Source organism: Dermacentor albipictus, chromosome 1, assembly GCF_038994185.2.
Source record: "Dermacentor albipictus isolate Rhodes 1998 colony chromosome 1, USDA_Dalb.pri_finalv2, whole genome shotgun sequence".
Lineage (NCBI taxonomy): Eukaryota > Metazoa > Arthropoda > Arachnida > Ixodida > Ixodidae > Dermacentor > Dermacentor albipictus.
Window position 1 is genome coordinate 352,527,484 of NC_091821.1, and position 17,336 is coordinate 352,544,819.

General features: G+C 45.3%; 1 protein-coding gene across 4 annotated transcripts in view; it reads left to right on the forward strand.

Moving 5' to 3' along the window:
* The window catches only part of LOC135909606 (uncharacterized), a 53,914-nt gene that overhangs the window by 9,258 nt on the left and 27,320 nt on the right, over positions 1 to 17,336 (forward strand). For 3 of the 4 annotated variants that reach the window (XM_065441586.2, XM_065441589.2, XM_065441588.2), the window contains exons 4-12: positions 2,519 to 2,542; positions 3,325 to 3,396; positions 5,799 to 5,831; positions 6,665 to 6,688; positions 7,506 to 7,550; positions 7,687 to 7,704; positions 9,268 to 9,372; positions 13,826 to 13,876; positions 14,028 to 14,039. In XM_065441586.2, coding sequence (XP_065297658.2) covers positions 2,519 to 2,542; positions 3,325 to 3,396; positions 5,799 to 5,831; positions 6,665 to 6,688; positions 7,506 to 7,550; positions 7,687 to 7,704; positions 9,268 to 9,372; positions 13,826 to 13,876; positions 14,028 to 14,039 — 384 coding nt within the window. The remainder of the gene's footprint in view (positions 1 to 2,518; positions 2,543 to 3,324; positions 3,397 to 5,798; positions 5,832 to 6,664; positions 6,689 to 7,505; positions 7,551 to 7,686; positions 7,705 to 9,267; positions 9,373 to 13,825; positions 13,877 to 14,027; positions 14,040 to 17,336) is intronic. The other variant, XM_065441587.2, reaches the window with a different exon arrangement.

Sequence of the window (17,336 nt, forward strand, 5' to 3'; positions counted from 1 at the left end):
GGAGCACGCGATGTTTTCGCTAACTACAAAACAATGAACACTAGCACATCAATCAACGTTACATGAAAAAATCAGAACGCCGACAAAAAATTAAATACAGTAGGGAAAAACCAGGGTGCAGCGGGCAAATAGCATCCGCTAGTACTTACTATGTTTTGAAAACACTGTTGTAGAGACGCATAGTCGGAGCAATCGTAAAAGCGAGACCACTAATTGGGCTAGTTGGTAAGTTAACCTTCTTGGCGTATATGTGCAGCGCGACACAGACATGTCGTTCATTCTTTGTCCCGCGTCTGTGTCGCGCTTCACATGTACGCCAAAAAGCGTACAACTGAACAACCTTCCAGCATGCCACCCATACGCATCTCAGCGTTAACGGGGGTGTCACTAGAGATGAATGTTGCTTTAGTGTAAACAAGGCAAACTCGCCAATGTAACTAAAGAGAACGCATCTCGCATATTCTGGTCCCTTTCGGAGCCGGCCGGTCTCGGCTGATACGCAGTAGCCATACTCGTCGCCGGCGCACGTCTGCCCGTTCGCGCGGCCCCGCATAAGAAGCTTTGCCAGCTTCCGTGCGGTTTGCGCAGCTTGGTGCGTTGCATCCCGTCATACTGGAATACAAGTGTCAATATGACGTGTTTCGTAACACTTCGCCGAGGTCCGAGGTCCGCCGAGGTGTGTGGGTGAGTGAGTGAGTGAGTGAGTGAGTGAGTGAGTGAGTGAGTGAGTGAGTGAGTGAGTGAGTGAGTGAGTGAGTGAGTGAGTGTGTGCGTGTGCGTGTGCGTGTGCGTGTGCGTGCGTGCGTGTGCGCGTGTGCGTGTGCGTGTGCGTGTGCGTGTGTGCGTGCGTGCGTGTGTGTGTGTGTGTGTGTGTGTGTGTGTGTGTGTGTGTGTGTGTGTGTGTGTGTGTGTGTGTGTGTGTGTGTGTGTGTGTGTGTGTGTGTGTGTGTGTGTGTGTGTGTGTGTGTGTGTGTGTGTGTGTGTGTGTGTGTGTGTGTGTGTGTGTGTGTGTGTGTGTGGAAAAGAATGGAACTGTTTACCACTGTCTGTTCTACGTTCCGGTAGCACTGAAACTTTCGAGGAACGTGGTAACATTTTTTTGTGTATGTGTGAAATATGCATTTTGTATATCATGCATGCATTATAACAATATTTTAAAATGTATCCCGTAGTATTTTTCTACGTCATATCCTATACGCGCGTTATCATTGTCATAGTGTGACAAACATGTTATCCAAAATATTGTCTACCTTATCTCTCTTCTACATGTTCTGTCTACTTTTGTTTGATTTTTCAATTCAATGTTTAAATTTGCTATACCCACTCTGTTACGGCCAAGGCGGCCAACAGCATCCATAAATAAAACAAATAAAATACAGAAATAAAATACCAAGAGTTCAGCGCTAGAAATGCGACATGGCAGCAACCGAAATGTCAAAGTTAATATCGTCTATATTGTATGTTGCCTAGCCCTCGCGGTATTACCGCGTAATGCGTATATAGCTTCAAGACAGAGACCTTCGTCCTTGTTTATATATTCCCGAGTTTAGTCGAAATGCGAAAATAATGTATCGTGATATGTTTTCACGCGTTCTTCCGATGGATGTCATTCGATGCGGTGGGTGCATAAACATAAGTGTACGCACCAGCTTATATTTAATACACACGAACCAACCACACATTTCTTTCTACACTATATTCATAGCACCTTTTCTTACGAAGACGCGCTTGTCCGTAAACTCTTTCATAATTCAAGGAATGAGATAGCCATAACGTGCGGTCGAGCAAGTTGGTCCAGTCGTGCATGATATGGCTCACACTTCTTTCAAGAGCTGCAGGGTGTCCGCTCAGGAGTTAAGGTATCAGAAGAGTTGTGTGCGGAAATAAAAAAGAAAAAAAAAGATGAGAGTCTGCCGAAGCCTTAAGCCGACGTTTCACGATTCATTTCGAACTTTGTAAGAAGAGAAGCTTGAGTATTTGCTCGAGCATAGCTGTTAATAATGAACACGTTGTTATAAGGGGCGTTCTTCTGGCTCTCTGTTAGCTTCTCAGTGGGGCTGGCTGGCACTGCGCCGAAGATGGTGCAAATCAGTCACGCGATCAGTGCATCGCAACCTGGGGCGTGTTTCGGAGTCGGAATATCCCATGAAGTCAAGTCCCACGCTGGGCTATCTGTACGTCACAATGGAAGGGATAACGTCGAAACGACATTTCTTGCTGTAACCTCACTATTCCGTATATGGCACTCGTGGCGAGTCACGCACAGATTGTTGCGAAGGCCTTAACATATATACAGGCGCATGTCAATAATGCTCCCTGTCGGTGTACTTTCGTCAAACGATTTAGAATGTGATTGCCAATCTTCTAACACGCTATTCGAAAACCGCATTTAACAAGTACCGGAGGGATCCCGACAGGCAAAGTTGGCAGTGCAACGCAATACGCCAAGCGATGTGCTTGACGTTTTGTAGCAATTTGCTTGTTAAACTCGCCGTGTTTATTTTCCTTTCCTTTTCAGACGTCAACCAGAATGTTACAACAGGTAAGCGATGCTGGAAGATTGCATAGTGGTCTATCGCGTTACGAGACCGTTCCAATGGTGTAGTCACGGGGAGCTCCAGGAAGATGCTGTGCGGCCGTGTGTGTGTGCATGCGTGTGTGCGTGTGTGTGTGCGTTATAAAGCTTACTATTTTGTAGCAATAAATAGTGCAATACTTAGGAAAGTAGCATCTTGGAAGTATACTTTTTGGAAGTGATCTCACTGTGCTTAAGCCAACTTTTTGTATGAAGAAAATAATGTTACGCGTACGGTGTTTTTATTGTGTAATACGGCTTTCATCATGAGACAAAAAATAAATAATACCGGCCTAGCAGCTAAAACCCTACATTAGTGGCACATTCAACTAACCAAATAAAGAGCAGACACCACAATATAGTGTACTGCGTTTTGATATTCTTTAACGTTTTAAATACCAGCTAAAGCCTGCATTCCTTAGTATAACCCTCCCTATCCTTCTTATGCAATAGATTAGCTAGTGCAAAATTTAAAAAAAAGATACCCTGGCAGCTTCCTTTTTTTACCATATGATTTGCAGTAGCGGTTAATACAAGCTCAGCAGTTCTATAGAAAAATATTTTTGCTTCAGTTTTGCGAGTAACAAATTTTCCCCTTCTAGTCTGTATTACTGCAAGCCACTTCATTTTTTCTTGCTGTGACGCGTTCTGATAAGCACGTGAAGTATTTCCCCAAGCACAAGTTTGAAAAAATTGCCATGTCAAAACATCGTTTACATTTTTTGTTTCTCTCTCTCTCTCTCTCTCAGCGGCACCAGCCGGTCCGGGGGCGCCACCACCCAAAGTGAGATTAGTGTCAGTCGAGGACTCGGAGTCCAGTGGTGCGTATGCCGCCGCAATACCTCATTATATCACACTCCTCCATTTATGTTCACCTTGCTATCGGAATACTTATTATCCGGCTCATGTGTTTTAATGAGAGTGCTTCTGTCCCGTTTATGAAAGGTTGTATGTGATGCGAGAGACACCGCCACCTGTTTGCTCCTGCAAGCAAACTTCTCCAACACATTCTTACTGCAGTGAAGCCCGCTCGTTAGTATGGTCAGAAAAATTAGATGAACATCGCAGCCTCGCAAATTGCCTTACAATTACATGTAATAAGGTAGTCGTCCAACTCGGAAGGAGGTTGTACGTCCCCGCTGTTTGGGAAAGAAAAAACGTTTTGAACAATGCCACTTGCGATAGACACCGGTATTTGTGAGCGCCAGCGCTCCATATCTTAATTTCTGATCAGGTGTCCAACTTATTGATTCGGCCTAAGCAGTGGGTCCCATTCCAAGTCGTGAATAGGCGCTGCATAGCGCGGAGGCAAGCCGGAGTTCACGCATTTACAGACATTGTGCGCTGAACCTTTCCACATTGGACAGTATAGCGCCAGAACACGCAGCCTATATACGCGAGTGGTGGAAGCAAAGTGGGAAGAGCGCGACGAACATTCACCGTGACTTTTCCGACCACTTATTTCGAGGCAGAAGTGTCCAAGATGTCCAAATGTGGAAGTGCGAATGCTCTGCACATGGCTGGCCACGTTTGCTTGTCGACATCACAAGTCCGAGCATTTCATGAGGCTGAGATAGACAGGGCCCTGTGACTAACACTCGGGCGAGTGACGAAATGTGCGTCGTTGTTATTAGTAATGACGTCGCGTTTTCTTCGCACCCCTTGAGACCAGTGTCGGCGACGCTAGGTTGATTAACGAAAACCCTGGCCGGTGGTGCTTATAGCCAATATAAGGCGAGGTCGAACGGGGTGCGCACACGACTAGCGTTCATCTTGCGACCTACGTTCCGTCTACTTTTGCGAAACCTGTGTGTAAGGATAGGGGTAATCTGTTGCCTTAGCAGCACTATCAGAACAGCGCACAGACGCTGATTCTGCGTTCGTGTGCGAGCGCTTGTAGAACGCAAAGACCGTCGTTCATTCATGCGTTCTCAAGCGCTGAAATGATCCAAGTGGTAGTATTTCAGCGTTTGAAAAAGGTTGTGCGAAGCGCAGTCAGGCACAATATTTCTCACCCAGAGGGGGCCTCCTAAATATGTACCTCAATATCCCTCAGTTCGACAAGAGTAAACTAAACACTTTCTAAAGCAACACTGCCGGCCACGAGCCTTCTAGCGGGAAAGAGTATAAATACTATGCACAGATTATCGCCCCAGGCAATATGGCAAGCAAATTCATTTATTTCCTTTCCTCCTTGTCAGGGGCAGTTGTTTACGCCGAAGGCACATGCCTGCGACTTCCAGACTTGCACGTGGGACCCCTTCGCGTCGTTCGTCGGAGTAGTAAATTAGGCCTCTTTCGCAGGCAATGCCTACTGTAGCGCGAAAACGTTGGCTATGTTGCCGAGTCGGTTAAATGATGATAGGATCGCTATCACAGTTACTGCGTGTCCAGCTGATAAAACTACACAGAAATGGCAGAGGAGTAAGGGGCGTTGCCGCCAAGCATGTGAAGAGCACAGTTTGTAGATAAGGACCCGAGCGCAGTTTCTAAATCCGCGCAAAATGCACGCAGCGCAACCTGGTACCCAAGCGGACAACGTGACTGTCATAATGATAATGCAGCTTAGCCTTGTCCGTAGGCTGAAGCGAAATCCGGGAAAGGAAAGAATTGTGCAACACGTCAAAGTTTTGAAGATGTCTGCGCTTCTGAATAGTTATGAGGCTGTTTACGTATTCCGAAGCACCTGCAGTGGGAAACTTGATACGCAAGAAGCTAATTATATAGTAAACCAAAATAAATAAACCCCGGCTCTTACCCTTCCTTTTCTCCCCGCTTTTCCACTCTATTAAAGATATTTTGCCTGTGCAATGCCGAGGCGAAGAACATCGCACTTACGACTTCACCTTATCACTTATTTAAATTAAACCGCTATACTTTTCGGGTTTGGAGAATGAAGACTTTCCTATAGTGCAGTGCTAAGCGAAACAAACAAAGAGGTAATGACAAGTTTTTATTTGGATTGATAACAACATGTTACCTTTACAAAACAAGAACAGAAACTGCGACTGTTTAGACGCTTCGCTGCAAGACTGCAAAGTTGTGGGGCAAAGCATTCGTTTGCTGCGACAATGCAAGAACGAGCAATAATTGCTGACCGCGCATTCTAGTCAGTCTTGTACTCTGAATTATCGCCATATTCCTTCCTTTTGAAGTTTCGCGAGACGCGCTTTTGTATAGTTTGGCGGCAAAACTCGTAATTTGCCTGCTTTCCTCGTTACAGATTTCAAGGTGTTCAACGATGATGATCCGTTCCGTAAGTCATAAATAGGCATACCCTGTCAGCGTCATAAATAATCGGTTCACAATAACCACAGTGTTTTTTTAAGCAAGAATGCATTGTTCAAGTCCCTGACAAGTCAACATGCCTTTTCCTCTCCTTCAACGTTTATTCAAGAAATAAATACCAAGCGACGCATAATGACGCTGCAGAGCTTCTATAATACAATCTAATCTAAGACAATCTAAGACAATATAGTATACTGCAGAGCCAACGTTCCTCCTGGGGCGGTATTCTGTAAGAGCACACCTAGTGGACTGTCCATTTCGGCCGATGATGATAGGCTAGGGCTGCTCGTCTCCTCGTCAAACGTGCAGCTGCATCCAATAAACAGCGGCCGAAGCGGACAGTCCACTAGGTGGACTCACAGAATACCCACTCCACCCCTCCCCTGAACTTCTTAATGTTTTATGTGCCGTACACTTAAACCATTCATCGAACAAACTTCCTCGCATTGTTCCTGCGAGAAACTGGGGGCGTTCACAACAACGGCACTCAGTTGATTGCCGGGTAAGGGGTTAAAATATTGCGGAGATGTTATCTAAAGATAACACAGCGCGAAAGAAGGGCAACAAAGCTTTATACGAGCGCACGTCAAGTGCGGCCCTCCTCTGTTCCATGTTATCTTTCACCTGATCCCCATGCAAAAGAATAACCCTTTGTGCCTGCCTGACGCTAGATGCAGGACGATCGTTTGCTTACGAACAAGTTGTGTTTACGCGAGTAGGGCGCAGCATACGTAACCGCAAATGAAGATGCAACGTAAGTCATGGCAGAAATCACTTACGAGGTGTTGTATTTTTCTGCAGATTACCGTGTCGCTAAGGCAAGAGGTAAGTTCCACCTATTCTATAGGAATGAGTAAGCTATCATTGGAATGTATCAGATATGTGCGTTACACCGTTGGAGTATAAGTATTCCATTCATGCCATTCAGCGTATAGTTGCGGAAAGCACGTTCCAACATCGCAATGTTAAATTGGCTGACAGTTTCTTCTTGCTTGATTTGCCACTTTCGATACTGAATTGCGTTGTAAGCCTTGAGTATGATCAACTTCTTTTATATCAAGTACTAATAGGACAATCCAATCTGAGAACTGTGGACGTGGCCGGGGTACGTTTCTGCGTTTTCAAAGCATGCCCCACCAAAACGTAATATGCTTTTACTCTGACTAGACGTGATTACACACTGCTTCAGTCTGCTATATTTGTTACAGTACAGTTTCTTCATCATTACTTGTCTTGCGCGTACGGAGAGCCATGGGCTCAGTTCAATCAGTACCGCCACCGTTCACATGATGTAGTAAACCGCATAGATGCGCTGACCGCATAGGCGTACTGAGAGATTATTTCTTGTCTGCGTGTTCCTCTTGCTCTTGTTACGTCATTTTTAAATGAAGAACGAAGTATAATTGAAACATTTGTGCCAATACAATGAATTAACCTCAACGGGAACAGAAGCAGAACAATACGCGCGAAGAGCTTCGCATGCTTTAGCACACAGTTTTTTTTTTCACGTATTCTTGCACAATATTTGTTGTCCAGTCTTTATATTATTTAGAAAAGTCTTCTAGACGCAAAATATTTCCATGCTGACATTCTGAAAGGATTAAAAAGAAGTTGCACCTTGTCTTGAAACTTATTTCAACAGATGGCTACCACCGGAAGGTTCCCTTCTATGAAGCTGCACATTCAAGTATGTAAGCCTAAGGACCTAACACAAGCTTGAGCTCTCGCACCTCAGGCGAACGCGTGGAATAACCACGAACAGCCGCGCGGAATATTTGCCTACAGGTATTTCCATCATTTTTTCCTGTCTTTCATTTATGCAGAACAGAAGGCGAAACGACGTAAGTGAAATCAGAATACTGGAACTGCACATGTTTTGGTTCGCCACTTTAGCCTCGAACAGATTACTTAGCTTGAGTAAACGCGTATGAACGGTTTGCTTTGACGTCATCGTGGCCGCCATCTTAGGGTACCAGCACGTGGACAAGCTGCATAAATAAAGACGCAGTGACATGACAGCACGACAGGGGCGTTTAGCACCGAATGACAAATAAGTGATAATCTGGTGAAGAAATGGTCGCCATAAAAAAGCGTCGCAGGCGTGGTGATATGTGGTGTCCTGGTTATTAGCACATTCAGAATTAGCTACATCTGAGATGTTGCATGCACACTGTTTATACAAGAATGACTTCAGGACCAGACAGACACCACACATTCGCGCGCTCTATGTAATGTATGTGCCGTCTCCGTTTTGGAAGTCGTTCTTATATTGGTTTTGTGCAATACGGCGTGTTTATATGAAACTATTTGTAATGAACTGGCCCCAATGGAAGGTTTACTTGGCTCGAAACTCGCAACGAACGCGCAGTTATACGCAACGTAAGAAGCGCAAGGTGAACTAGCGGAAGAAGCAGAGTGAGGGCGCATCGCTGCTACCATAAAAACCGATTGGTGGCGTAGTTGTGCCTGAAGATATATGGTAAATCGATGTACATCAAGTGCCAAGTTGAAGTGGCTGCAGCCACTTTAGCTCTACCGGCGAGTGTATAAGTTGCTGGTGCTTCCAGCAGATAATCTGGAGGAAAGCATCACAAAAGCATCTAATGGTTGCTTACACATGACCCACGGTTTGGGCATTGCAAAGAAACAAGTTCGGCGCGCAGATGCCCAGTGACAATCGTGTCTGTGAGATGCAAAGCAAGTAAAAATTTAAGCCGAACTTCACGCGCCTTTCTTCTCAGGACAGCCAGTCGCCTCTCAAGAGAAGAGGCGGCGACATACGTCTAGCGTGCAGCGTACAAACAACATTAACACGAACAGCACGGAGATTACAGTGTATATATACCGTGGAGGACACGAAACCTCCACTCGAAATGCGCCAAGCTCAAATAAAAAGGGAAGATATGTGCGCGTGTCAGAAACGTGACGTAGTCTTTTGGCTATGATAGGGGATAAGGTAGAGGTGGATATGTCGCTTGCAAACGTTGGTCGTTGAACTGGGAAAGAATCTCGTCCTATGGCGAGAGGTTAGCGGGAAACTACTCCACTAAAGTCACTCCCGTTCATAAGTGTGGGAAAAAAAATTGTACGCTGCACGCGTTCATATCGCGCCACAGATTGAAGTGACATCTATCTGCCACATACAACGACAGCAAGATGACTACGCTCTTGCTTATACTCCCGTAACATCGCACACTACATTCTGAGGAATAACTCCTGGTCCTCACCTTGTATTACCTGTATTCACTCACTCTTCCTCTGCAGTAATAACTGCGTGGGGCAGCAGGTTTTTTTGCAACAAATAAATTTCCGTGACGGTGCAGACTACCGTGCTTCACTCTGAAGCAACCGCACTGATCTCTTCTCGCTGAATTTACCACGCGATCGTTCGCTCGCCTGCGCAGACAAAAAAGCGCCCACCACGAGGACGACGAGAGTAAAGAAGAAGACAACGAAGAGAGCGAGAGCTACCACCAAGAACAGGGGCCACCGGCTACCCACCACACTCGGTGCGTACACGATAAAAGTTGTGCTCGAGTCCATGCTACCTCTAGTGCCTACGACGGCTTTTGGTTCGAAACGTAACCCCTGGCGTCATTATTCGTGGGCAACGTAAGTGGCCGTGTGCATGTCGTAAAAATTTATAACAAGCGGCACCAGGTATGACGCGGCACGTGCAATCTGGAGGATCCCCGAACGCTTTCGCCGTCAATCCTTCCACCTTGACAGTTCACCAATACCAGGAGCGCTTCGAGTCAGTCGCTTACTCTCAACTGCATCAGCTCAGCGAGCGATATCATCTCTCAAGAGAATAGTGAACGCTCTTGAGCTAGTTTCGCGGGACGAACGGAACAGCAGTCCGCGGACTAGCGCGACGTTGCTCAATGTAAGCGAGGCTGCAGCTCAGTCACGTCGCGATTGTACGCTGACTGCACAAGTTATTCAGCTCGTCACGTGAATTCAACTTCAATGAACTGCGACTGCAATGGTCTGTTCACAGAGGCGGTGTTTAGTGACCGTCGGGGCTGCAAGTGTGAGAGTGATATATATATATATATAAAAGTGGCATTTTTACGAAAAAATTTCACTCACTTTCGTAATCTACAACTGAAATAGCAAAGAGTACACACGGCAGCCACACATGTTTTCGCGCGTGCTAATGCGGCGTGAAAGCACCTACCAATCCTTTCACGCCTCATTTGTCCCAACAGTGCGCGAGTTTTTGACGCTGCATTAATCTCCTTTTATAACCTGAAGCAACCGGCGTTATTCATAGCAATGCTTACTGCTCCCAGCTTTCACTTTTTCTTGTCAAAATTTCAAGTGCGGCGCCTCATTAAGCTGACGTGAATCCTCTTCATTAACGTTCCCTATATGTGAACACTGAAAGCGAAATCAGAGAAAGTGATCAATCAAGAATACGACGGCTCCGAGTTACCCTAACATAAGAATGAGTTGGGCTTCTCCTAAAAAATAGTCGCTTTGTGAAAAAGCCAACCTCCACAAACCCGTCTTTATTTCATTTTCTTTTTGGGGGGGAGGGGGGTGGCTACGTACGCACTGAGGATTTTTTGAAGCGCGTATCAAGTAGACTGTCGGCGAACGAAAATTATCAGACCAATTGACGACGTTCTGCGTATGACTAGTGGCAGCCGTAGTGTTCTGACGCATTCTGAACGAACAAGTTTCATAGAAAAATCATACCACGATGTGGCGGTGGCACATTAGACAATTTAGGTCGCACAGTACGTGTACCCCTTTAGAAACAGTGAAAACGTCGGAGACCAGTCGCAACCTTTGATGTATTTTGTCCCCTTAGTTGTTTCATTAAATTCGGAAACTTCCCCACAACCGAAACACACACGCTCGGTTGCAACAAGAAGCCACAGGCCACACATGGATGAAGGCAAATTGTCTTTCCCACCACCAGTTGCGGTGTTGAAAAGTACTTGGCTACAAAGGGAATCTCAAGGAAATGTTCGCCCATATCGGACTCCGAGGCTTAAGTCCCTCGTGGGCGTCCCGCGATCCAAAGCGTCTGCTAGCGATCGTGTTTTCCTACGCTGGATAGCTTCCCCATGCGTAGCGACGAACTCGCAAGTCGGTGCGCGCGGCTCCGACTTCCAGCAGTACCTGCGCCAAACAGGGCTGCATGCATTAATTTGATGTCCTTTTATGCGAAGCATATTACGAGGGCTCAACCCAGCTCCTCAGGCGCGGCGGTGACCATGAAATCACGTGACACCGTGACGTCACGACAGAGGAGAAGTGGCTTTGGCTCAACTCTTGCAAGACGGGCTGGGTGGGAATCGAACCAGGGTCTCCGGAGTGTGGGACGGAGACGCTACCACTGAGCCACGAGCACAACGCTTCAAAGCGGTACAAAAGCGCCTCTAGTGAATGCGGTGTTGCCTTAGAAACGCGCTGTTTCTAAGGCGTGCGTCTCTTGCTCAGGCGCACATTTCGTTGCCGCGCCGAACGCTGCTTTGCTCGACGCTCACCGCGTCCAATGCGGGGCGCGTAGTCGCTGCCCTGTAGCCCATTGTCTTACACCCCTTGGCGGGTCGACGGGAACGCTGTCGCGTTCCACTCTTGAAGGCGAAGAAGTAATGCATGAGTTGTTTCTTTGTCTAGCCGAACCAAATATAGCCAAGCAACAGCAGTTCACCAGGCTAAACAGTGGTTCAACAACTAAAATAAAGGCTAGTATGCTTCGCATCCTGGGCTTAACCTTACCTAAGCCACAGCCATTTTTGTTAATTTTTAGTACATTATGCCTTGCGTCAAGTCTCCGAATAAGAAAAGAAAAAAGAAGAAAGAAAGGGGTAGTGAAATAGGTGCTATTTCCTCAATTATGCAGATAGGACGACTCAACGCCAAAGCCTAACGAGTGAAAGGAACTTCCTACCGGGCCGCAGCCTCCCGAGCTAGTTACGCCGACAGGTGCCGCTGGTATAGGAGTGCGTGCATGTCAAAGTCCAGTGTGCTGGCGTGTCCCCAACTCACCTTGAGGACATCACTCTTCCACAAGCACTGGGCTTTGAGGGCCACGACAGCGTTGCGACATCCACGGTAGTGCCGACAACCAAAGAGAGACTACGCCAGTGGTGGTGGTTGACCCGCCAGCCCAACCTCGGAAGCGCTAGAGACGAGAATGCGGCACCCAGTGTCATTGACTGACAGGGCGCTCAGTGATCCGCGTTGAGAGCCTATCTCCGTCACTCCAATTCCTTCTTCCTGCAGTTTTTTTTTTTGCCTTTTTCTCTATTTTTGGACATGACCGACTAGGATGCAAAAGTTGCGCCCACTCGACACGAAGGGGAAAGCCACATCATCATCACCATCATCATCATCATCATCGTCGTCGTCGTCATCATCATCATCATCATCATCATCATTCGTCGACCTCGTCGTCGTCGTCATCATCATCATCATCGCGTCACCTCCTGGTAGCTGCGGACCTACGACATCAACACCCATCATCGAGTGTCTGTCATGCAAAAGATACTAAGCGTCACTATAGACGCAGGAATTGCCTGGTGAAAAATGAAGGTTACGGAAACGCCACGATGTCGAGCGCCTCCCCACGCTGTTTTAAAGAGTACGATTTAAGCTTTGGATGAGCCTCACCCGGCGCTGCTTTTTCGAGGGGGCAAACTGGCGACCCCGATCGAGCTACACTTAATTGTTCGAACCACTTTGAAGTCACCCGGCAGGGACAAGCTAGACTTTTTGAAAATGAAAAAAAAAACATATTTAACCACACGTTCGCTCCATTCTCTGCTAAATAAGCATCGGCGTGGCAGTATTCATAGCGAAGAGACAATGAACGCATTATGCAGCCGCAATAAAGCTTTTTACGACGCTGAGAAAATTTCCCAAGTGGACACCACCGTAAAATGTCTTGAATGTCGTAAATTGGTCTCATAAGATGTCTTAAAGAAACCCGTACCGGTTTCTTTTGTAGTTTAGCGCTATATTCGGATGTATGACAGTTTTTCCTTTCAAGATGTCTTTAGGGCTGGGGAAAAAAAGAAACTTCAAAAAATCAAAAAATCAAAATCAAGATCCCTTTATTTCAGGGCATTTCCTGCGGAGACAGAGACTAAAGGCTGAGATAGCCTGACTGGGCCCCTGCCCCCGTTTAGTTCATACAGCATTTACGCGTACAATAACATATACAGTAAGGTGCACATTATATTAAAATTACAGTTGCACTCAATGTACAGCCGATGAAGGAAAAAAAGTGACTTCTAATACATGAGATAAGAAGTATGAGATGCTCACATGTGCACACAGATCACGCAGATAGATATACATATAGAAAAGGTCACACAGGATTCACGTGTTAGATAGCTAGTAGACCCTTTATCATGTTACAGATATGTAGAGAACGATTATGTACCAGTACGTTTTGCTTACAAAACAGAAAAAAAAAGAAAATCAGGAATGTTATGGACATAGTAGAAAGTAATCTAAAACAGTCTACAATACACATGCTGTTCTGACAAGGAACCTTTTGTACATTCTTTTAAGTTTACCACGGCTGTCTGTCCAATTTATTAAGTCTTTCTGTTTATTTAGAATCTGTATAGCTTGATCCGTTACCGATTGTTTCCCGTAATTTGTCCTAATCTTCGGAAGCCTCCTCCCATGCTGCCTAAGCCCGTACTTATGTTCAACTACCATATCACTGTCTTTGTATACGTTTGTGGTGTGTATATGTTGCACTAATTTATTGCATAACTTGCACTAACTTGCATAACAAGATCGTCTTCGGTTTCGTTTTTAGAGGTGAAAGTTGTCGTTGTGTTCCTCCCCTTCATCTCCTGAAGCTGCATTCATAAATTACATGAAAACGAAAAACTTAAAGCGATATATGTGCCCTATACAAGCCTATAGTGTACTCTGCTGATGTGAATTTACTTGTTATATTTGCTTCGCCTGTGTATTACTTCGCAGGGGTCAAAACCGCGGCGAAGCATGGCAAGAGGAAAGCTAACGTCGCACACAGTAAGAATTGTGCCCCGCATATTGTTTGGAGGTAGGCGATGCGCGACAGCTACGAGGAGCGCACGGACACCTCAGTTCGTTTGTAAATACAGCCTCCTTTTGTAAATTTACCATTTCCTTGCATAAATTTACTCCCTCCTTCCCGTTGCAGATCGTGATCTCGGTAAGTTATTTACATTGCAGTTGGCTAACCGCAAGTACTTCCTACTGGTGTTGTTCGTGTGATCTCACTGATTACGGTGCACTTGTATAGAATTTGCTGCGTATAGAATTTGCTGCATATATCGGATAAAGCGGTATTGCTTCGATAAAGCGACAGCTACAACTACTTAATTGTTCTGAGCCCTTATAGCGAGGACGAATACTTACTAACAAAAACGAAGTTGCTGGAAGAGACGCAATACCCGCACTGGCATAGCCTTTGTTATGGTACCCGAAGAAAACTTTTGTCACCATGGCAGGTGGCAAGCTCGCTTTTGTTTAATTAGTATATGACCGAATTCTCTTCGGACATTGGGCCGCTTACGTCGTACTCAAGTTCCCGCGAGCAGCACAGTCGCCTGTCTTGATCAGGGTTGAATATCGTCTGACCTGAGAATTAGATAATATTGAGCCCCAGAAACTGCAGGTTATGGAGTGACACATAAAATAGCTTTGTGTACTGTCTACTATATGTGGCCAGCAGGCCATGTGTTTCGCCAGTACCTCTTAGATAAGAGTATACCTGCCCATTCTGAGCAGTGTTTTCACGCTTTGAAAGGCCAAGATCCCATACATTATAATGCGGGAAGATATTTAGTTAACTTTTAATAATTTTTAATAGATATTTAATTAAGAATTTATTTTAGCACACGCTTTAACTTCCTCCGTGACGTGACTGCTTGAGCTATTTTGGATGTAAGTCAACTACAGGGAAAACTTATCTCGCCTACCCGCACATCCCGCCCTTTTAATTCTTGTAGTGTACAGTGTTTACAAAGCCAGACTATGTTTCAAACAATCGCTTTTACCTTAAGTGATTGTAACATGGAGCAAACTACGGGATCAAATTGTCAACGAACGCACACCCGGTGAAGTTCAACTAGCTACTGACAGTTTCAGAAATGTGATACTTGCACTTATGCCACTTACGTTCTTCTTTGTCTTATGAAATGTCTTGTTCTTTTACATGTTAATGTATGGCCATGTTTTCACGTAGGTTTGTATCCCCCTTTTGCGTAATACACCAAAACGGGGCCGTAAAGGGTTGAATAAATGAAGACGATAAAGTGCACAGACTGTGCTAGGTAGGAGGCGTTGCTGCACCCCCGTGACACGAAGAGCCATCTCAGTGGCTTCCTTTGTCGCTTCCTTACGAGGAATACAAAGCTTTGCTCGTATATCTTGGCTACAAACGGGAAGTGCCGCAATAGTTTGGTGTATCGTATAGCAAATTAATTGTGAAGGGAGCAGGCCGTATAAGATAAGCTAAGCTAAAGCCACGGTTCAGAATGCTTTTCCTCACATTATGGATAACTCTTAAAAGAAATAGTGCGTAATACTCAATTGCATCTCACCGTATATTATATTGAAGGCAACAGAAAGTTAACGGAAACACAACAGCACCTATGTAATCATTTAAGAGAAAGCGTCCTATCGTTGCTACTCCTTTGCTGTTTTGTAAAGGTGCATGATGGGAGGAGAACCGACGCATGCAGCTTTGCAAGCCAGTGAGCCAGGAAAATCTTGGGAAAGCAAACCAAGTGCCAGAATTAAGCATTAAACAACAAAGGAGCCAGTGGGGGGGATGAATGAACAAGGGTTAAAACGAATGATAGCGAAGAAACAAGGCTTACAGCAATGTGTTAAAGGAAGTTTGTTAAAGGAAGGAACAAGATCTGGGAGGACGTCACAGAGAACAAGAAGACCATCGGTAATAATTGTCAAAGGCAGCGTTAGCTTTCCTGAAATCCGCTAGAATTCCACCGAGTTGCGGCCTTAGCGCGCAGCTTTCTCTGACTGACCGAGGGAGTAATGCCTTGGTCACTCGTGACCAGTCATAGAGTTTCTTATCTACTCTATGTACCCCAGTGGCGTAGCCAGAAATTTCGTTCGGGATGGGGGCTGACGTTGGAGCTCGGCCCGCTCCTTGTAGAATTTATCGAGGGATCAAATACATGAATAATAACTGCATTGCCATTGCCAAAGATGCTGCAAATGAATTCTTGGAAAATACGCACTCTCAAGACAAGTAAAATATGCATTTCTTCATTAAACATGTCTCAAAAATCGTGCCATTAACTGATATCAATGCTTCCACGTTTTTTTTAATCTATTTAATGAGTAAAAAAATATATCACACGAACTTTAGAACTATATCACTTCGAAATCAGCAAACCAGTGCATGCCGCTGGTATGATAAATGTAAAGGCCGTGAAATGAACGATTTGAGGACAAGTATTTTAATGAAGCTTTGTCATTCGAGAACCTTGTTTACATTTTTGTACATATGCAGCAGCCAGTGAAAAATATCAATGACGCTGTCCTTCATTTCAATGTATTGCGCAGGAGCAGCTGCCACCAGTCGTGTATTGTAATTGCACGGAAATTATAGTCGCAACAGAGATCAAATACAAAAAGCAGGAGTCCTGCAAATTAGAAATACGAGGATACAATGGAATACACAAATGTGAAGATAAAAGTTGATAAAGGCCGAACAAAGTGACACTGAAAACAAAGTTCGCTGCATTTATCCACAAAACCTCGCCACAAGATATTTAACCCTTTACTGCACCTTCTTGCATTTACGCAACATTCCGATGAACGGCGTTAAACACAGAAGCCAAGTCCATTTAAAGCTGCCTGTACACGTTGTTGCATTTCCGCAACATTCGTCTAAAAAACGCGCCCCTTTGTGCTGTCATCTGCGCTCATCCTTCGCATCTTCTACCAAAACAAACATGGCGGAGGCCGCGCGCGCCCGCGAGCAGTCATACGGGTAAGTTTTGCCACTTGTAAATGCATTTCTCCGCAAGACAAAGCCAAAAAAAAAAGATTTTTACGCTAAGCTCCACATCCTCCTGACTCTGTAGATTAAAAAAAGAACATTGTTATCTCGGAATATTTTGTTCCTGGCGACGGAACGTTGCTATGTTGCACAAATGCAACAACGTGTACATGGTTTATTTTCTTCGGAAAAGTGAAATGGCTCCCAAATGTCTTTTATGGCCTAGCAATTCCTCCTGATAGTGAACGCAGCGACCTTTCCAGGAGTAACGACAACCATGAGTGCGAATCCGTTTCGATTCAATATGTGTGCAAAATGTTTTCTGGTCGAATTTTTTTTTTCAAAAGGATGCAGTGCATCCGCACGCTGCCGTGTAGCGTCGTCACGGACACAGCCTTACGTCTGTGCTTCTATGTTCTAAATTTTGACAATAACGCGAAAACACTGCATTGCTTCCTGGCTGCACGGGAATCT